This window comes from Chroicocephalus ridibundus, chromosome 2 (genome assembly GCF_963924245.1).
Source record: "Chroicocephalus ridibundus chromosome 2, bChrRid1.1, whole genome shotgun sequence".
Taxonomy (NCBI): Eukaryota; Metazoa; Chordata; class Aves; order Charadriiformes; family Laridae; genus Chroicocephalus; species Chroicocephalus ridibundus.
Window position 1 is genome coordinate 12,759,459 of NC_086285.1, and position 22,235 is coordinate 12,781,693.

The following is a 22,235-nucleotide window of genomic DNA, read 5'->3' on the forward strand; positions in this document are numbered from 1 at the left end:
TAGTTGATCTGAAGCTAAAGAAGTACACAAGATTTGGTTTTTTTCATGTTCCAGTTATACACTGTTTTACTTTAGTCCTGTTTACTTTAGTCATGGTGCAAATGGGAGTTTCAAAACCATGATGTTGGCTTATGTTATTTAACAAATTTGATAGGAACATTCCAATGACTTTAGGGCTTTCATGTTTCTTTACCCCTTTATCTTTTTCTAATTTCTTTTCTGATATTCTGTTCCAGTAATGCTTAACCAGCCATTAGCTTTTATTAGTAAAGCTAAAATGAATGACACTAATGTGAACAGCATAAAACCTACATTGACCTACTTTTATTAAATGAAGGAGAATAGGCCTTACAGGTCTCTTAGGTTGTCCAATTTACTCTTCCACTTAAAATTACTGATATTTCCTTACCACAATCTATATATACAGGTTATGCTTAACTCTGTTTGAAAGCAACACAAATGTAATACGCAGTGTGTTGTTATTCACCCCTTGTTCTGAATTACCAGCAATTCAAGAAATAACCAAAATTGATGGTTCCAAAAATTGGAAAAGGGAAGAAGAAATGGAATAAGGTGGCAGATCATCAGCTTGACACAATTAAATGCTACCTATGAAGCCAGTATGACCCAATGGCATTTTAAAAGAGAACGAATTATCCTCAGGCTTTTTTCTGCTCAGGTAATTTTGCATGTTTCTCTTCTTCCTTGCTCTGTCCAATTTTAAACGCTCAGTCCTGACTGAACTGCTGAGCACTCCTCTCTAGCATTGGTTTTAGAAGAACCGAAACGCCCTTTGTACCTCACTAAGGTTTGCCACCCATCACAAAATTAGGCGAAATAATTAATCTCTGTCAGACAAGATCAAATGTCAAAGAAGTAGCCTTTGGAAGTTCACCTGCAGGTTACACACTCAGGTTCCTCAATGCCTAAAAATAAAACTTAATGCCATTCAGTAACATTGCTATTACTTTTACAATAGTAACCAGGAGGTCCCAAACCAGACCAGGACAACATTATTTCAGACATAATTTAGTGGTCTCTAAAGGGCTCACAGCACAAAGAGATTACAAATAACAGCGATGAATGTATTCTGTCTGTCCTCATGGACTCTATGCAGAGGGGAGGCAAGCAAAGTGCCACAGTCACAAAAACAGCAGCAGCGCCAAAAATCAAATTCAGCATTCCCGAATTTAACAAAATCATCTTTTAATGAACTCTGCAAGCAAATAAGGCACATGTGCAACTACCCAACTAGTTCTCCTGTACTTCTCAAGATGAAATGTAAGAGCACAATGACAAAGACCTGTACTGAAAAATCTGCCCTACAGAATCCAGTCTGGGGTACCAAGAAAGATCAACACTCACCACCTCCAGCTATACGTGTTGAAAAAAAAAAAGCCAAGCTAGTATTCACAGATGATTATTTTTTAATAGTTCTGGCCTTGAAGCAGCAGCTCACATTCCCAATATTATAGGGAAGGAGGGAAGCAGAAACATATCAATCACTCAACAAAGAGGCTTGTCAAGGAATGGGCATTTTTCTTTTGTAGCATTTTCTTCTCAGCAGCTGCCCACGTACAGCCTATCCGGAGATATCTCAGGTGTCCATCAGAATATTCTGCGCTCTCTCCACTGTTAGTGCTTGAGCTTAATTTATTTGTCAAGTGCTCGTTTGGGAGTAGGACTGGGCAGGGGGGAAGAGGGAGAAACATGCTCGTTTTATCGTCATACTGCCCCATCTCCCTGCTTTCTGTCAGCCTGCAAGTATTTACACCAGACCTGCTGTATTACTGCATCTTTTTGGATTTTTTGTAATTAATTCAGTCTCAATATTCTCCTAATTTCCATACTTTTCAAATGTCATTTCATCGCTTTTGATCTGCTTCCATTTCTTTTCTCCTTTCTCCCTCTTTGCCTTCATGCTCTTACTGAATTTTGAAATGGATTTTATTGGTTGACAGAGGCATTTGAATTGCTTTCAGAGGCTGGGCCTTGGAAACACAGGATAGCAGCTTGCTTAATCACATTTCTCACCTAGAACCTGTATAATAAGGGTGATACATAGGGTGTGAGGCTGCAACGCTACTAGCGGAGATGAGCTAATGGACCTTGGCCAGCCTTAATTAGAGTTTCTAAGCCAAACCTTTCCCTCCTCTGGCCATGAGTGTGTCAGCCCATCAGTTTTATAACAGCTGTCAACCTCCTCTGACTAGTTTATCTTCATCTTTCCTATTTTGTGTGCTGACATGGCACCAAAAGAGTTATTTCTCTGCAGCAAAGAGGTCCTTTGCTCTGTAGGCAGAACAAAAAGCGCCTCTTCATACAGGGCACCAGACCCTACCCCATGTGGGACCATGTGCAGCATGAACCACTGCCTGCACCTTCAGGATATGTCAGTCTGGCACTTAAAAACAGATACACATACATGGGTGTGTGTGTATCCCACAAAAAATACCCCAAAGCCCCTCAAACCATCACCTCAATAAATCCATTACTGATGTGTTGGCACCCAACACATATTGCCTGCTTGCCAAAGCGGGCAGAGTGAAAGAACTTCTTTTCCTATTTCAAACTAGTTTAGGAAGGCTTATCAATTGTATATGTGTTTCCTGGTGGAAAGCTTCCAACCAGCTGTGCAACATGTAAATCAAAACGTGCCTTCTTAATAACAAAGGCTTGTTTCGATCAGGATGGGCTGATAAATTGCTTTCTGCCTGAGGATAAAAAAGACTGGGCTTTAGGTATGTAAAAATGGTAAATATTTCTCTTCTGCTTTTGTTCTTTCCCAGCCAAAAGCATCTTAAGAGAGCCATCTGTTTCCTTGCCACAGAAAGAAAAAAATTAGGGTGACAAAGCTCCCTGTGCTTATTCATCCGATTTTGCCTTGAGTTAAATGTTGGAGAACCATCCCCATTTGGGAAGGTTTTCGTTCTGCCACTGGCTACGATAAAGGCTGCTGTTTCTATCCACCACTTGGCTTGTTTATCTCCGGGTTTTTTATTTCAGCTAGAATTGAAAAAGAAATTACACTATTCTAGTGCAAAATGAATGGGATTTCCTCATTTTTGTTTATTATCTTCATCTATTTCTCTCCACCAAAGAAGAGAGAAAAGTCCCACTCATCCTTCTGCCCTCCCCTCGCCCCCAGAGAAAGTGGCAATTGTACCATTAAGCCCCGAGTGCTTTACATATGCAAACACAAACACAGTGCTTACAGGAAAGATCTTCCCTATCCATATGTTCATCTCCTTCCCTTTACCTAAACCAGACGATTACCTCAGCAGCTCAGCTGTGTTATTGAGACATTTCAGCGTGAAATTTGTTTTTCCTCACTGAACTTTAAGCGGAATTTCAAGTGCCAAGTCTCCAAAGCCAAGTGGGGCTATTAAGAGATAATTACTAATTATGCTAATTTGAGAAGTTGTGCTATTTCTTTCCCTGGTCATTTTATCTGCAGCTCTCCTGAGAAAACAGTCCCCATTCAATGTTAATAACCTTTCCAGGCTAAGCATTCAAGGGAGGACAGTGTGTCCTAAACCCAGGAATATTTTACAGTTAATCTAGATATGTGGCTGTAAATTAGAAAGAGAAGCAAGTTGCACTAATGCTAATGACTTATGTTATTAATTTTTTTTGCAGCAGAAATATCTGATTCCTCTCCATTCATATATTGATACAGCCTTTTGCTGATGGTTTATTTTAAATGAAAGAGTCCTCAGTGATTTGAAATATTCAGTACACCAATAATATTACTCAGCGCTCATTTTCTAATCCTACCTCTTGCAAGCTCCCATAATAAAAGATTAAAACAAAGAACAGATTTGATTCACATTTTCTAAATGTCTCATTTATTTTTGCCTTATTTATGTAAAGGTATGAAACATATCTTTCCCAAGTTCTATACGCTGCTTTTTTTTTTCTTCTTTTCTTTTTCAAGACAGTGGTTATTAGGCTGATCATATTAGTCTGTGGAGTATGCTGACAGAGTAAGAGGCTTTATTATTTTTCTAAATAAAATAATGACTTCAGGTTTTGTTTGATGCATAATCCCATCCCTGTTCTGTGGTGTAACATACTCATTATTTTAGATCTTTTAGATTTATAACTTTTTTCTGGAGCGGCAGTACCCAGAGCCTGCTTGGCTTGGCTTACCTTCCAAATGCAGAGGCGTAGAGCTGCCGCACTACTTCTTGATAAAATCTTGTTTCTCTCCTCCTCAGAATGGATCTCCCAGGTAAGAACACGATGGCCGCACAGAGCGTCCAAGATCAGTGTGCCCTCCATTAGGAGACCGTGGTTACTCTGACGTGACCGCGAAGGCCAGTTCCTGCAAGCCCATGTAGGGCCACGTAGGTGTCCCACCGAGTGGACATCTCCTGTGAATTCGGGCTGCAGGGTCACCCTCTCTGTTTGTCAGTATAGCATGAACATCGTAAATTCTCAACGGAGGACAACAAAGTCTGAAAGCAGACGCAGGGCGCAGTCAGGTCCCTGCAGCCAGGGAGGGCAGGGCCCCGCACGAACACGCAGGCCGCCTCCACCACCCGGGAAGGTTGACCACGTTTCCAGAGTAAATAAACTCCTGTCCTCACTGGGGTTCATCATCTAGCTTGACAGTTCACTAAACTGTGTGCCAGCAGGGTTTTTTAATGAGTGGAGTCCCACCGACCTCCTTGCTTCACAGCCACTGGTGCCCATGTCCCCAGGGCTGCTGGTCACCAGGGGGGCCAGCCGCCAGCAGGGCCGGGGCTGCAGCGCTGCAGCCCTCAGCCACAGTAGCCACGGTTCCCATGGCTCGGCCATCTCCTCCACCCAAGCTGTGGTGGGGTGAAGCCTCCTCGCCGAAATCCTCTCACTGCCGCCCGACAGCATCAGCTGGAGCCCCCTCCGAAGGCCAGACGCTGCCTGTGCTGCACATCAGGACTCCCACGAGGGAATTTTTAGCAGAGTTTACCTCCATGCACACCAGCTGCAGGTCCTCCAACAGGGAAATAACATAGGTATGCTGCTGGATTTGGCCTCACGCTGACCACTGAGGGCAGCAGGGTGTAAATATCTTCAGGTGCTTATGGGTGACCACAACTGTGGCTCTGCAGCTCAAAAAGAGAGTGCAGAGAACAAGAAACATACAAATTATTTTTATAGGAATTGGGCCTGTATTATTTTTGGCAGTTTGCAGTGTCGAGATGCAAAGTAACTAAGCAAAGATCCCCTCCACGCAACCAAAATAAAAATGAGGATTGAGTGACAAAAACCAAAGGATAGCAGTTTGCACCTTGATTTTTCACTATTTTTAAACCATATATAGGCCTAAAACCAGTGGGTGCATTTTTTTAAAAAAGGCAAAGGATATAAATATTCAAAATCTTGGGTAGCATCTATTTCTGGAAAATGTCGTACACAGCCCCCAGACTCCAGTTCAGTACTCCCAACGTAGGAGTGGGCGGACTGCGTTCACATGAGACATGAATTAGGACCTAAAAATATGTCCTAGTAATAAAGGAGAAGACAATTTTAAGTTTCAGCATTGCCAGTTTCAGAATAGACCTACCTTTAGTGGAAATCCATTTTGCAAGTGTGTGAACCTGCCCCCAAACCCCTGATAAACATCAGGTAAGACACGTGTTCCTTGCTGGTGGGGCTGGGAGGACCAACAGGCCGCTGGGCTCCCACCGTACCACCAGGAGACATAAAAGAAACACGCCTGGTGACTCCCTAGCTGGTAATACATCTCTCTCAGCTTCACGTGAGCACATCCAGCAGAACCGTCTGCTATTTGGACCATCCTGTGACCCCAACACTTTGGCAGCTCACTAGCAGCTGCCGAAGTCCCTGAACGGCACCTGGAAAGACACACACAGAGTTCACGGACTCCTTTGTAAAACAGTCTTTCTGTCCACGCTCAATGGAAAGCACGTGCAGAAGGCAACATAGGCGAGTGTCTCGCCTGCGAGTCTCAAGTCAGCTCTCCCTCTGGTGGACACATTGTCGTAGGTGGGGTCCTGCATCTCCCCAAAGCTCCATCGTCTCTTGAGAAATTTCATCTTCTAAAGAAACACTCTGTTGCTCCAAAATTCTGCCTAACCAAGTTGCATCAGAGTCAGCTGCTTCTTGCTGATACACTGCTGTCCAAAGACAGCAGCTAAGGGGACCAGCTGGAGGCTGAGAAGAGAGCCATGCCTCTGGGCAATAACAAGGCTGTAAGTGAATAAACACCTGCAAGGGAGGAGACCTCTTAAAAAACAAACACAAAAAAGAAGTAGTCAGGAGAGAAAGATGCCCTATCTCCTGAAAGCCCTGCTGGAATATTTAAAATTAGTTCTTCCTGGAGAAAGAAATGAGCACTAGAGACTATTTCAAAATGCTTCATGGGCTCCGTTGGTCACAGCCACACTTGTTCTGCGCACTCTGGGAAAGCAGCAGACTGGAATCACAGCCCCAGAAAGGTGCTCGACATTGCTAATTATAGCTGAAATGAAGTTTTCTGCACATGTTATTTCTTATTCATGTTTGAAATTATTTTTTAATCCAGTACCTACAAAGATCGCACAGAATTGTGAAAGAAATGAAAAAAATCAGTTAAAACATCCAACATTAGCTGTTTTCTTTCCTCTTATATTTCCACAATTAAAATATTATTTTTAAGTATCGTTCCAAAACCTTCAGTAACCCTATTGAGAAGCGTTTTGAGCTCTCACAGATTTTGAAAGGCTTAGATTGCGTGAATAACAGAAATGCATATTTGCAGGAGACCCCAGCAGCCAGCTGGCACTGTCGTGCCTCTAGCTGCTGTAAGAAATTAAGCATGGGAGAGCCTCAATACCCCCACTAGGCCCAGTTCAGGCTGAAGAAAACAGGGTCCTTTGAATGGACAAGTCCATGTGGGTATCAGCTGCAGTAGAAAGGAGAAACAAGCAATTTCTGCATAAATTATGTGACATTTGGAGAAATCCAGTTCCTTTTGAACAAATAAATCCTCTCTCTGCTGCTACCTGGTGCTTGAGATGGTGACTAGGACAGTAGGTGGGATAAGCAAATAAATGGTTTTATTCGCCACTCTTCCACCTGTCCTAACAAAGGTACAATGTCTTTGCAAAATTTCTCTTCCACTATCCCTTCACGCTATGCGTCAGTGAGGAGGGAGAGAAAAATTGCCATCCCACGGTTTCCATCTGGAAACTGGTAATGGCAAATGGGTTCTTGATTCCTCTTCAATCCCACAAAATCTCAGTCCCAACTGTATCAAAAAACATGCACAGCAAGTGCAGCAGAGAAAAATGCTCCCCGCAGAAGCTCTGAGCAAACAGGCTTCGCGTGGAAATCTTCACACAGAGCTGAGGGAAGCTCAGACCTGAACTTCTGAAGGACTGTCCTTACACTGCCACCAGTAGCTGGCACAGCTGCAGGTCCTGTAATGTGATTTGCTGAAAACCCTAAACTTTGGCATCCTACAACTGGATGAAAATGTTAGATTAATTTATTTTTCATAAATATACAAATATTTATATGTTTCTATTCGACATCTTTGTGAAGAAAATTTTGAAAACATGAACTGATGAAAGCTCTGCAAAAGAAAATTCAGCTATTGTTACCTTTTCCCAGCCAAAGCTTCTTTAAGTTGATTCTTGAAAAAAATGGACATCTGAGGTCTCAAATTCTACAAAAGAACATGAGTTGTGGACTCTTTGACTTTCACTATTTCCCCACAGCCCATCCGCGTGGATTTATTTTCAGGCTAAGAGCCCAGATAACGCAGAGTGTAACATTTCACCCTTAAAAGCCCCAGTTATAAAAAAGAACGAACAATAATCATGATGGGTACAAGATGCAAAGAGATGAATTACAAGGCAGATGTTCAATCTTGTCTTTTCGGCTGAGATTATAAATGTTCTGAGCCTAAGAGAAAAATTCAGAGCCTGAAACTGAAGGTTTGCTAATTAATCAGTTATAATGGCATAGGGGATTACAAAACATGATTAAAACACACTGAAAACAAGAAAGACAAAGGAGGATGGCAAAGGGACTATGGAAGTGGCACTGTTCACAGAGAAACATCTCTACACAAGCGTGTGAAAATGATGCAGCTCATAAAAAATTTGTGCTTAAGAATTAAAAAGCAACTACAACAACAAAAAGACAATGTTATGAACCAAATACATTCCTGGAAATTTGGCCCAATGTTTATTAAAAAAATTGGGGGGTGCTCCAAGCTCCTTATGAAGCCTAGGACAAAACTTACATTGATTTCAGCCCTTTATATAAATATGCATGTATGTTAATATACGCGTTGCTGGAGCACATACTGGCACATTAATATGCATAGTACTAGAGTGTCTGTGTTTAAGTATATAAATAGAAATTGAATATAAACATATGCATTCATAGCTTTGAGTTCCATTAGAAACAAAACAGCGTAGAGAAATTATTAGCATTTTTACATGATGATTTCTGTTTAAGTCAGATACTGAATTGCTACTGATACTTACTTACAAGGCATTCAACAGATGGGGAGTCTAGACTGATAACTTCTGCGGTATGCAAGTGTATTTTTAAACCTCCTTTAATGTTAAATTCTGGTGCTGTGCTGTAGGGATGAAATAAAGTGCTTTCTTGAGTGTGCAGTTTTAACTTCCTTGTTCTCTTTTCGAAACTCTAATTTGGCAGAGATCCACTATGGATAGTGCCAGTTAGCGTGACCCTAAGCCCTAGGAAAATTACCATGGAGGTCAGCCTGCACTGAAGACAACGTGACCACCCATGTGAGGATGACCAATGGGATGAAGGTCCCATCGGTGGTAGGGCCTGGTGCTCCTGAAAAACAAAGTTTTCTATGTAACAGCGCAGGATCGGGCTCCTATTCTCTGCATCTTGATTCTGCTCTCAATCAGTTTCTATCTTTTCTAGTGGAAACAAAAAGGGGAATTGTGCTTTTGGTCGCAAATTCACAATAAGCAATGTTGATACATGCATATTTTCTGCAATATTACCTACCAATTACCATTACCAACAGAAATTAAGCTATAACCTTAATGTACATAGTGGATGAAAGTGAACATTATGCAAGTGAAGACAGAAAATATTTTTTTCTAGTTCTTTTTACTGTTTTCAAAAATGAATGCAATAAAGTTATATCCCTCCAGAAATACTGCTGCTTACTATTTACGCAATTTTAAACTATATTACTTAGGTAGCGTTTCTTTGTGTGGTTCACTGCTTGCCCTAAGAGACCTTCATTTGTTCAAAGTATGAACTTATTCTAGATTTAAAACGGTAAAAGCAAACTAATGTAAAAACATAATGAAATCACCTTCAAATCTGCTTACGTTCTCACTTTTCATACAAACCCCCATCATAAAAATAATCCCCCAAAGTTCTCTGAGATTATTCCAGCAAATCCCATGCCCAGCAAATCCTAAAACGTACTCCACCTGCTAGTGAAACTATCACAGTAATTGTCTGGGCTTTTATCTAATGAATATGCATTACAGCAGTCAAAACAAAATTCTAACTTAATCTACATTACTGGGGAAAGTTTCTGAAACAAGCTGTTGCAGGGAAATTTATGTAATACGTTGTCAACAGTCAGCAGAGACAAGCTGTCTCCTAGAAAGGGCTGAGGGAAACCAGTTTCCTACGTTTGTTCAGGGAGCTGTATTGTGGCTACCCCAAAGCCAGGCTTCTGGCCACAGAGGCGCTGAGAGCATCACATCTCCTCGTGCCTTTAGCGTGCCTGCCCACCTGTACTTCATCTCTGTGCACAGCCTATGCTGATGAGGACTGAAAAGTCTCTTTTTGCCACGTGGGTTTCAGTGAGTCACCATCATCTCTTTCACAACGGGCAAACTCACTGATACCTGCTGGAGCACGGGGGAACGACAGATGGAAATTCAGTGGATTATCTCTACGAGGTCTGCGCATGACTGCACCTGCAGACAGGTAGGTGCCTGACACCAGCATTTGCAACAATATACTATGGGACAAACCAACAAAAGGAAAATTATTTGAAAACAAGATTAACCAAGATTAACAAAGATTAACAAACTGCTCTTTTCATCCAACTGCCCGCATACGACGCGCACATTGCTTTTGCTACAATAGCCACTAGAACAACAGTCTCAGCCCCTCACCTTTATTTTTTTCCTGTCTCCCATTTCTGTCTAAACAGCACAGAAACCAACTTTACACGCCAGTGTCAGAGAAACATTTCTTCAGCTCAGGAAGTGGTAGGAAGATCAGTGTAGATGTGCTAAAACAGAATGAGACTGGAGCCCTAAGAAATATGTGTTGGCAAGTAAGTGCATTATGAGCTTTTCTAAATGTAGAAATTTTTTAGGAAAAGAATAGTAACTTCTTATTCAGTTCCTGATTCCACAAAAAAAATAAATATTAAGCACCTGCATATTTGTATGCAGATCTTGTTACTTATTATTTACTGCTTTTCTGAGCAGAATGACTGCACAAGTGATTTTGCTGAACCAAGGCCATACGTTACCCCAAAGACCTCTGATGATATATTGGTCCCATCCAGCCACCAATCTCATACATACTTTCATTTTTATAATTTGTGTGAATAACAGCTGCTTCAATAGCCGAGGCTACACATGAGGGGATTGAGATAACAACTAGAAGGGGAGGAAAGAGATGGGTAAAGAAAGAAACAAATGCAAAAAGTGCAAATATGTGATAAACACATGGATCTTCAGGGTTACATACACTGTGTTTTATTTTAAGAGTGGCTTTTTGGAGCCTTTGCGGTTATCTTTTTAACCATTAACAATAGATTGAGACAGCTTCTATAGTGGTTAATTCATACTCCCAGTACAACCGCACTCTACAAGACCCAAAACAGTGTGTAATTTGTTGCTTCTTGTTTCATTTAATTTTGGAGACTCCTGATGAGGGCTTGGAGTTTTTGGAGGCAAAATTAAAGTAATAATTTATAGGGAAGAGGTTTTTTTAATTGCTTTTAACTTTTAGAATTATTTTCCTAGACTCAGAAACCAGGGCTTGGCTCTTTTTTTTTAATCTTAGAATTGTCTGCCGCATTTTATTCAAAGAATTATCTCATGGTTACCTAGCACAGTCAATTTACAGGGGTTTTGGCTGAAGTGGAATAGCCTCCTCCTGATCTTCTAAGAAGTATGGGCATATACAACATTGATGAACTACAGGCAAGGCACAAATGTAGGCACTGTTACTACGATTTTTAACAGAAATAAAAGTTATGAAATTTAGGTAACAGTTAATCTTACTGAAATTAAGTGATTCATCTAAAAGGAGCAATCTCATTAAAAAAAAAAAAAAGAAAAAAGAAAATCAGTTACAATTTCAATCAATTCCATAAGCAAATTCTCAATAGCATCTGAAGGAAGCAATGCGTATGACAAAAACAGAGTTATTCTACGGATTTGTCAGCAATGTGTTGTTAATATTGAATAAAGACTTGCCTTTTAAATGTAAACTTGGATACACAGAAACCTTGCCCTCAGCATGTGTAACAAGCCATTCTGAGAGAAATCAAAAGCCCTCCAGGAACTGAAGAGCCACTGTGATTGAACACCAAGGAAGAATCTGATCTCATGCGTTTGTTTACATACAAAATATAGACAAATAAATAAAAAGCCACCTTCTTTCAAACACCACCAGGCAAGAGCTGCTCTGCAAACAAAGGTAGCAGGCTGCCTTGCGGGCAGGGATTATACCTGCTCCTGCCCGCGAGCACCGGCTGCCAGCCTGTAGCGTGGCACCCTGTCCGCCACGACATGAGCGGCGCTCCCAGCGACCTGTATTTGATAAATACAATATGATAAACCCAAGCAATGTGTTGCAACTACTGACGGGATGCAGCTGCAAAAAAGATAGGTATGAACTAGAAACAGGTTCATTCGACACTTCAAACTGGAGCGACAGGCTCCTGAATTCCTACCTCTTGATAATTAATTCTGCAACAGATTTATGAACTTCTCTGACTCAGTTTCCCTCACTATAAACTTGGAGGAATGTGGCCTCTCTGTCTTTGAGAGTTAATACCAACTTTTCATAAATACTCTGAGTATGTACCTAGTATGATTACGCTGATGCATTTTTATTAACTCTGGGCAATACAAGTCCTTGCTGGCCAGGATGAGTTGGAATTATCTGAAAAGAAGGATGATCTTAGTCACTGGCAGGGAAAAATAGTCCAATGTGTATTACACCATAAAAGTATAAATTTAACAAGGAATTCACTGGTAGCCTTCAGGAAAATCTGCCGAAACTTCTTTGTCTATGGTTTCTTACCCAATTTAAGGAGAATGTATCACCTGCTTAAAAATGTGCCTGGGCTTACCAATCTATAAAGCAGTGTTCTGTTAAACTACTTCTATTACAAACCACATTTCTAAACTGCAAAGGCCTATTTAATTTCTGACTAATCAAAACCAGTGTACATTTTTTTTAAAAGTCCCCACTTTTTTTGGACACCTAATAACCATCTTCTGGTAACTGCTACTGTTAGTATCTTACTGCCTGTTTTAACCTTACACTTTACACCTTGTGCTATAACATGCAAAGGCTCCAAAATTCTTCAGGTTTTTTTTTTTAACAACATGAATACAGAGCTAAAGTCTCATTTAAAAAGTATTGTTGCCAGGGTACAAGTTAACCTAGAAAGACTAGCTTTTGACTTGTTCTGGCAGAACTGTACATTCCCTCTTACTGCATATGAAATCTAAGGGATTTCCACAGTGAAACTTTTTTCTTTTAAAAAAAAATAAAAAAATCATCAAATAACTTGTGCTTGTGGGTTTCAGCTGAACGCACAAAATGTGTTCCTTGTGTGCACAGCACCAGGTAAAGCAAACCTCTGTCATACAGCTGTAAAAACTGGTCAGTATAAACATGAATTGAAAACGAGTCAAGTGTCTTGATTTCAGAGACAACAGATTTTACAGACACACATCAGATGCTTTAGCATAAATAAATGATAAACACAGATCAATCAATAATCTTTGCAGCAGTTGCAGCTGGAGGAGACCTGCTGTCAGTGATATTAGAGAACATTCCTCTTTTGTATGGTTTCTTTTAAACTCCTAAATCCACCAGCAGCAAGAGCTGAGCTCCAATTTAATTACTGTCTGCGCTGCTCAACAATGGAGGCAACGGCAGACCACTGCGGCTCTGCCCCTCGCCTCCCAAAAATCACCATTCCTACCGACACGTAAATAGCAATTCATGATTGGCATGAGGGAGGGCAATTACAACCTGCAAATCAGCTCGTGAAAGTTAATTTCAGTTATATATTGTTCAAGAATCCAGAGGCATTTTGCCTGGCAGTTTGTGGCAGGGCTGCTGGCGGGGATGTAAAACAGAACACGAGCTCAGGGTTGGCTTCTGCTCCCAAGTTATGTCAGTTCTTCCGTAAGATTCAGCTGGAAAAAGATCGGCACACAAAGAAACTTCAGATCAAATCCACCTTTTTGGTAAAGGTTTGGAGTTCCCTGACATATTACAGGCTCCTGCATAAGCATCTTTCCTCACCACTCTGAATGTGCTACTCAAAAAACGTACCTACACAAATAGAATACAGAAATATCCTGAATAATCAGGCTTTTAAGAAGTGTCCTTCATTTATTTATTTCTCACTCTAAAAAAAAAATTATAATCCTTGTGCAGTTGTGCTTTTGTGATTTTCTGTAAGACTATCAGTATTACAAAGAGGAAGATCATACACATCCTATGAGAGTGTTTAGATACACGTTTTTTAAATTTACAAATTCATACAGCATGTATGGACAGATGTGTATAAACACACAAATGATACAAATGTATTTTATTTTTACATCTCTAAACAAAATACTTCAATGTAATATAAAAATCCCTCGTATAAATATTTTTTGGAATCTACAGGGTTTAAGCCCCTTTGTCTAATATAACTTGGAGTTTACTATAGTCATTCATTTAATACTGCTAGACCGCTAAAGCAAAAGTTTATATTTCATACAAAAATGTATATATGTACATATGTATTAAGGCACAGACACACATGTATACAGCAGCACAGTTCTGCCACCCTGACTCATGCTGTGAGTAGGGGCAGAAGCATCAGGCCTTATACAAAGGTAATATATTAATACAGTTGGCTTGATAGCCATCATTTTACATTGGTTAAACCCCACTATTTAAGGAATAAATAGCCATTTCACAGCCTCTAAGAAGTGGTAAGAAGTGGGCAATTGCATAAAATTAGTTGTGTGTAAATCTCTTTTTACAGAGATGGAGATAAAATATCTGTCAAATTCTACTTATTTCTTCCCACACTTCCCAGCAGCTTTGACTCTTCACGCTGATGTTTCATTAGCAGTTAGAGAAAGGTGACTGTTAATAATTTTAAGCACCATTTCTCTCATAAGGAACAAAGATAATGTAAAAATGGGGGGAAAAAATATTACACTTTAGCATAAAGTATTTTGTGGAGATCTACTTATTGCTCATTCCTCAGTCCCAAACAGTGCATAAGATGCCATCAGCACGTACTGCCAGTTTCAGAAACAGCACTCACAAGTGGTGCATCTCCAAATCAGAGACAGTAGTTGGTACAACGTTGGGACCAAACCCCAACCCAGCAGGAACACTTTCCCCATGACAAACCGTGGTTTCGGGGCAAGTAATCCCCCTACTACACGATATTCCTCTGATGACGACGCACAAGCAGTCAGGCCAGTAACTATTTTTTTCTGCTTAACAAAACATCGTGTGTTTGTAAAGTTTGTTTTCGCCCTCTTTCAACTCACCCTTTTGTTTCTTTTTCCAAGGGAATAAGAAGCCAGGGGTGTATTAATTTTTATTGTTATCCTCCTAACCTCGCTACAGCATCAAAGTAAGAGACTGGGAACCAGTCTCAATTTCGGTCTATTTTTTACATACATCTTGCAGGGCGTTGAGTGGGAAGAGAGAGGAAGGCAACTTAAAAAGCCATCAGGAATATTCCGAGGAAATGCAGCGCCTGCCTTGCTCGCAGCTGCGTTCCCGGTTTTGGGAGGCAGGCGGGCGGATGGCCACGCGTTGCCACTGCCACGAAGCCAAGCAGAAAAGCACCTCCTGAACCGCTGCACTACGGCTTCCGCTGTGAGAACAGAGGAGAGTGCAAAAAGCCATTAAACCACCTACAAATCACCTTTCCTCGTAATCCAAGTAAGTCAGGAGTCAGATAATTTCCCGAAAAAGAGGATTCATATCTCACACTAAAAAAAAAAACAAATCCTTCTTAATGTATCCTACCTAAAGCCAAAACCTGCATTCACTGAAGTGAGCAGCAAACTTTTTAGCGTTAATCTCAGCTGAGCTAATCAAATACCTCAGCTCCCTACACATATGTAAGTTTTATTTTTCCATACCTCAAATGAATGAATTCCCCAGGCCAGCTACGTAGTGCCTCAACACAAAAATTCCTTCCACTCCTATTAAACATGCTGAAATTCTGCTTCCTTAAAGGCCTCTGTCTTTGTAAATAAAAAAATAAAGAATAAAACTGAGTAGCCTGTTTATATTAAAGAAGGAAAGATTATAAAGAAGGTAATTTTACTGTATTCTTTCTTATGTTTATCTCCAAAGTAAACAATATAAATCTTATCAATTTTCTTCTACTGAAATTTTATACAACCCTAATCCCTTTTGCCATATGTCTCTGATCCCTCACTATTTCTAGTACACATTTGGGAGCTAGAACAGCCAGGATGAAACAGAAAATACACCTTTCATTCATTAATGACACCGTAATATCTTCGATATTACCCATCCTGCTCTTCACGCACTCTGCCCTGCTCTGTGCTTCCCTTGTTATCACGCTTTACTTAGCGGAGATTTTCATTAAGCCATCCACAGCGATGTCCAGTCCTTAGTCGGGAGTGGGTATTGTTAACTCAGGGCCCAAAAATACATCTTCATATTTCAAACCCGTCTTAAGTAGTAAGAAATTCTAGACTGACTGAACAACAACGATAACACCATCCATTTAATGCTGTCTGTTTAAGCATTAAATTTGGTTATTTTATGACTCGGAGAGGGTTTCCTATTAGTATGGATTGACAAGCTGTTTCCACCAGTTAACAAAGAGGTCTTTTTAATATATTATATATCACAATATGCTGTTAAAACTCCTCTGGGTTGGCTGCTTCGTTTCAAATTCATACAGTGGGGAACAAAGGTCAGCTAGAGCAGCAAGGTAAGCACTTCATTTTACTATTGGAACTTACATAATTTGCAGGCAAATCAAGCTGTTTTACGCAGAAAACATCAAGTTCATCACAGACGCCGTGAGAATGATCTATCTACTGATGCATATCAGCTTTTTTTTTTGTCTGGATAACTAATAGTTTACACAGAAAAGCCAGCAAACTGCCGGAAAGGTTGTAGAGATAGCTGTAAACACAGGGATCAATTCAGGTTCATTACTACTCACAAAACCCATACGATATTGGACAGCAGTAATTCAAAAGTAGTACAATTAACAGAATCAGAGATTCTGATGTTCGCTTTTCTAATGCAACTTGCTAACCTAAGGGGAATTAAAAGAACCTAAGAAAACAGTTTGCACAGCCCTTTAGTAGCTTTGATATTTCACAAGGCTATTTCATCTGACCTTTAATTTAGTGCAGGGTTTTCCATATGTAGGGTATCACTTCAGAAAGGGCTGCCGTTAAGTATTTTAAAAACTCCATTAACATCACTTGAACGGGAATTTGTAAGCAAAGCTCCCACCTTATGGGAGAATTTCTCTACCCAAATCACCAAGGACAAGCTACAAAATTTTAAGCAATATGAAGCAATTTCCAACAGTATAATACTTTGCCACTAGCTTTATATGGCTCTGCGTCGCCACGGAAGAAAGCAAAACATCTGACTCAATTTCTGTGTTCAAAAAGGTAAAAATGGCTATATATGTCATCGCTCATGTAAGATGTGGTCAATATTTAGATTAGTGCTTTTTCTACTTACATAATTAAGACTTTGAGGTAAAGTTGAAATATTTTGTTCCTTCTCAAAGTAAAATGCGCCATTTTATTGTTCTCACACTTACGTGCTGTTGCTAGGAAGATACAACTCTGCTCTAACCTAATCGCCTGCTATTTAGATATGGACTCATGAATCCCTTATTTTTATTCTAAATTTAAGTTCAGTCATCGTAGCTAATGTCCTTGATGCTATCTCAAATTGCTGTCATTACACGGATCACTAGAAATTGGAGGTAATAGTAAAAAAGAAAAGAAAAAAGAAAGGTACCAAATTAGATGATGGATAAAGGTTTAATCAATTTAATTTTATCACCAAATCCAGTCCCTTCCTCTCAAGCTGTCAGGGGACGAGATAAGCGGAACACATCTTGAAGCACGACGCAATCCTGTTGTGAGGAAGGAGTTGTGTCCCTGAACCTCGCCAAGATGAAACACGCTCATTTATTACTTTGGCATTGCAGGACGATGAAGAACCAAGCAGGTTTCCTCCCTCCACCCTCAGCACAATCTTTCTATTTCATTAATTTTTCATGGAATTTCATTTCACAATCATTTTGCCTCTCTCACCCGCTTGCTGCCCTTATTTAGTTTATTCTGTCAACTTTTATTTCGCGTCCCGTTCTATCAGCAGCGACCTCGGCCATGGCTTTCTACCACATCAGGGATACCTGATTCCCTCCTGTTTCCAGTAATTAACTTTAATTGCTAGCTCTATAAAACGGCATTACAAATGAGGTGGCTTATTTGTTATCTTATACTGGAAAATAACTCAGAAGGGGCAGATCTCCAATCCCCCATTTCATACTTTCTATATGTTGGTTTCTAAGAAGTTGCCGGAGGCTGCTGAAGTGCGGCCTTTTTAGTATTATCAGTAAACGGCAACTCTGCTTTTGTTTGGTCTACCTGTAATCATTTATCTCAGAAAACATGCCTTTTATTCAAAATCTATACCACAAGCTATGAAATCTGCACGAACCGTGCTAAGGCCGCTGTGCTGAATTCTGCCAGTACTCTGCCATATTCCAGAGCCCTGGTGAAAACACGACAAGAACCCACAAATACAGTTAACTTCCTATACAGCCCTAAAAATTTTAAATGGATTTCTCTAAATCATTAGGCATACTTTTCTAACCTCTGGTCCTTTTAGACACACAGATTAAAAAAAAAAAAAAAAAACCACACACAAACAAAACAAACACAGAGAGAGCAATATAAAATGTCTATTACTGCTTTTACACAAAATTAGTATGCAGGTAATATGGCCAGCATCTGTATTTGTTTTTTATGAGGTCTTTGAGAAATTAAGATATTTACTTCCCACTGAGACTTAACATACTTATTTTCTAAATGACAATGAAAATATTTGTACCTATTCTAATTTAACAAATGGCTATGAATATCTACATTTTATTTTTTTAGCACACTTTTTGCATGTAGTGTAAAATGGAATGAAATCACTGTGCAAATATATGCTTGCAATGTGATAAACATTAAATGTCCATGCAATGAAAAGTCTTCAAGGTAAGATCTTTATCCTGAAAGGGTTGCTGGATGTCATAAACATAAAAATAAGATTCACGCAAATTAATTATTAGAGGATGTTATTGTACACTGGAATCACACGAAGTGTCCTACACTCTTCAGTGCTTGATTTGCATATATAGAAATTCTCTCTCGCTGTGTCTCTTGCAGCACGTGTTTTTTATTGTTTTTTAGCCTAAATGCACAGAGAAATTCAGCTATTCAGAGAACATTGTTTGCTTTCCTTGCTTGAACTTGCTTTCTGCCCCCAGGAAACTCCTAAAACAGAGCATCCAGGTATAAAAGAAATGGAGCAAAGTGCTATCCCCAGACACACTAATATATAATTCACACTAACCAGGACAAAAATATGACTGAAAACGCGGAAAGTAAATCAGAAGGGGAAAACCAACACTATTAAATAGAGAATAATATTTGCTTCTACTTCTACATATTCCTAGATATTCTATCAGACGATTTCTCAACCTGGTTTTAAGCACAGTTCCTATGTAACGTGTAATAAAATATCTTAAGTTGTATAAATAATTTGTTGAGTCCATCTCCTTAAGGAGTGGGGATGTGACAGATAATTTCATTTCCCTACTCTGAATAATATTCAATTTAAATTTAAGACGAGAATGAATTTCTTTGTCTACACGTGTGCATAGGTATCTCTCTGTGTGTAAGCGTAAACATATGTGTGCGTAGTTACACACTTTAAAGCATCTACTAAAAGTATCCTTGCTATAAACAATAAAATATGTGCTGGAGAATAGTTAAAGGCAAGTGCCTTTGGCATAATTCTCTACAAAGATTTTTCACAAACTATTAAATAGATCAAACCTGCAAAATAGTGGAGCCCATATTAATTCTTATAAAGACATAGTAATTTATGAGCCTAATAAACATTTTCTTGACTAGTCTCCAGGATAGTCAGTTTGTTAAACAACATCTTTGCATTAAGTACCATTACAAAAGACACAGAAATATATGATCAGTAAATAAACTAGTATAATAGTAAAATCTAAAATCCAACAGGTTTTATACTAGACGTGCCTTAAGTTACAGGCATTTTTTGCCAGCATAAATTTACAGGAATGGGTATTTTTATGAGTATATATACTGTGATTACATAGAAAAGAAAATCAAAATTGGATGAATACAAACATTGCTCCCTATAATTAGTATACTAACCAACTACATTATTTGGAAAGTGCTCACAATAGTACATTTGGAGGAATGAAAAAATGACCTCTTCAAGTGCACGTTCTTATTGATATTGGTCAGTCAAGCCCTTTCTAGAATGCCATCAACCTCCAGCTGTGCATTCTGCAAGTTGCTGTCACCTACCAAGTTATTGTTTAGCAAGTTTTGGTGGTTTTTTAAGACATTCAACTTCCACCTTATTTTGGCAAAACATAGAGCAACAAAGGATGCATCAGAAAAGTCTTACTCAAAAAGCCTCACTTTTGTCTGCTTCTTAGAAACAAAATTTACACTTACAATTTACCTTTATAACAAAGCAGCTTTTCTCCATTGCATAGATTAACGGATTACTTTTTTCTTCTGGCCAAGCACAGGGTAGCTAAGGCTTGGTTTGTAATTCCCTAGAAAAGTAGTTTTGCGAGGACAAGTACAGCATAAAGAAGTCCGCAGAGCGCAACTTAAGTACAAGCAGATTTAAAGAGACCGAGTATGGGAGCTCTCCCTTTGCTTAGTATTTTAAAATTTATTCTGTAATGTAGATTGGCAGACAGCCTTTGTCACCAGGTGTTAGAGCATGCGAAAGATCCAGAGTAACAAGTGAAGGTTACACACCTACTCCAAGTCCTGATATATCTGCACGTCTGTTGTTTTTATTTGTGGGCAGGTCACTATTTGATACTATGATTCTGAATAGAGTTCAGAAATGAAAGTTAAAATAGCGGCAGTCAAATGATACAGTCTAGCACTTGACCAGTTTTTACCAGTTACTATACAAAACCTGCTTTGACACCTTTCTAAAAAGTTATCGAATACCATGCTTATTGGCTTTAATGTGATCAATAATTAAAAGACACTTAGCTAAATTAGGATTTCTAGAATCAGAAGAAATAGCGCACCCAGAGCACCAGCTTGAGTTGAGGAGCTAGCTGACTAAAACTTGTGTGAGTCCCACGTAACGATGACAGTTACAAGTTAGATGATATTTACTGCTTAGATAAACACTTGGAGTTAGCATCTCTGCAATCCAATGCGCTGCAGCTGGGCATCTCTGGCACTCTGCTTCTCGTATCACTTCATTGTACTTTAAAGTGTTCACAGCCTCTTAATTTCGGCTTTTTCAGGCAAAACATCAAAAATCAGGCAGTAGTGTGTCATCCCCTCTACAGGAGAAAACAGGACAGCCTGGTGAAGAGCTTTTATCTAGGGCATATTCCCTGTTCGCCAATGACATCCTGTAGCTTCACTTTTCATGCTTGTGGCAATTAGCGCCTTCCTACGTGAGGTTTGCTTAGGGAAAGGGGAACGGCACCGCAAGAGCGAAACTCGCCGGACCTTCTCTAAAAAAAGAGAAAAAAAAGAGGTAGTTTGGGGGGCGCAACCCTGCGGCCGGGCGCTGAGCGCTGCCCCGGGGCGGCTCCGCTCCGCGCTCTGCCCTGCCCGGGGCACGTCCTGCCCGCTGCCACCGGGGGACACCGCGGCGACAGTCTGGGTTCGCCCGGTGGCACCGGGGCCGGGGGAGGGCAGCGGCGGAGCCCCCGGGACCGCTCCGCCGCAGCGCTGTACCGCGGACGGGGCTGGCCGAGCCCCCCCGCCCGCCGGCACCCCCGCCGGGTCCAACCTCAGCCCAAAACAAAGAGAGGAGGAGAGCGAAGGCTGCCCGCCCGCGGGGGAGGGCGGCCTCCCCCCCTCGTCCCCGGCCGGACCCCTCCGGTGGCGGATCGGCGCGGCGGGGAAGGCACCGCCCGCCCCGCACCGGCCGTCGGGGCAGCGGCAGGGCCGGTGCCGGCGTGCGCCATGCAGAGACAATAAAAACAGGAGCAGCCGATGTCTGCCGGGGCGTGTGTGCGGGAGACAGGCAGAGAGAGAGAGAGAAAGAGAAAAAAAAAAGGGGGGGGGGAGAACAAATTTCCCTTACCTTTCCTCTTTGATCGCCTCCTCCTCCTTCTCTTGGACTTGCATTTCAGCTGCCCGCTCGGCCCTCCCGACGCCCTGCTGCTGCCCAGGACGGATGTCATGCCTGTACTTGAGCGACACAGCACCGCGCCGAGATGTTTTCCTCCCGCGGAGTTTCTCCCCTTTCTGGAGGCGGTTTTTATAGCGCGGCGGGCAGGGAGGGCGGACGGGCGGGCGGACGGGCGGGCCGGTGCCTCGGCGCTGCCAAGCGGCGCGGCGAGGGGTCGCGCCTCCGCCCCGACGTGCCGGCCCCGGCCGGGGCGATGCCCGGAGGCGGCCGCGGCGGCTCCGCACCCACTTTTTTTTGCACCTCTGCGAGTTGCTGGGCACCGGCCGCTTTGAAGCCGGTGGTTGTGGGGGTGAGGGGAAGGGAAGAAGGGAAGGGGGGGCGGGGGGGGACGGGGACGGACGAGGGGGGCGGATTTGCTGCTGCAAAGTCTCCCGCAGCCCAATGGCTCCCGCCGCCCTGCTCTGACATCAGCTCCGCCAGCCCGCGCCCCCAAACTCCGCTCCCCCGGGGCTGCCGGCGGTGCCCGCCAGAAAGCCAGGGAGAACGGCCCCGGG

The 22,235-nt window shown here is 41.3% G+C and overlaps 1 protein-coding gene across 1 annotated transcript in view; it reads right to left on the bottom strand.

The window, feature by feature from the left end:
* ADARB2 (adenosine deaminase RNA specific B2 (inactive)) overlaps positions 1–22,003 on the bottom strand; it is a 321,998-nt gene extending 299,995 nt beyond the window's left edge. The window contains exon 1 of the mRNA XM_063324450.1: positions 21,634–22,003. Coding sequence (XP_063180520.1) covers positions 21,634–21,733 — 100 coding nt within the window. The 5' untranslated portion in view covers positions 21,734–22,003. The remainder of the gene's footprint in view (positions 1–21,633) is intronic.
* Between the last annotated feature and the right edge of the window lie 232 nt (positions 22,004–22,235).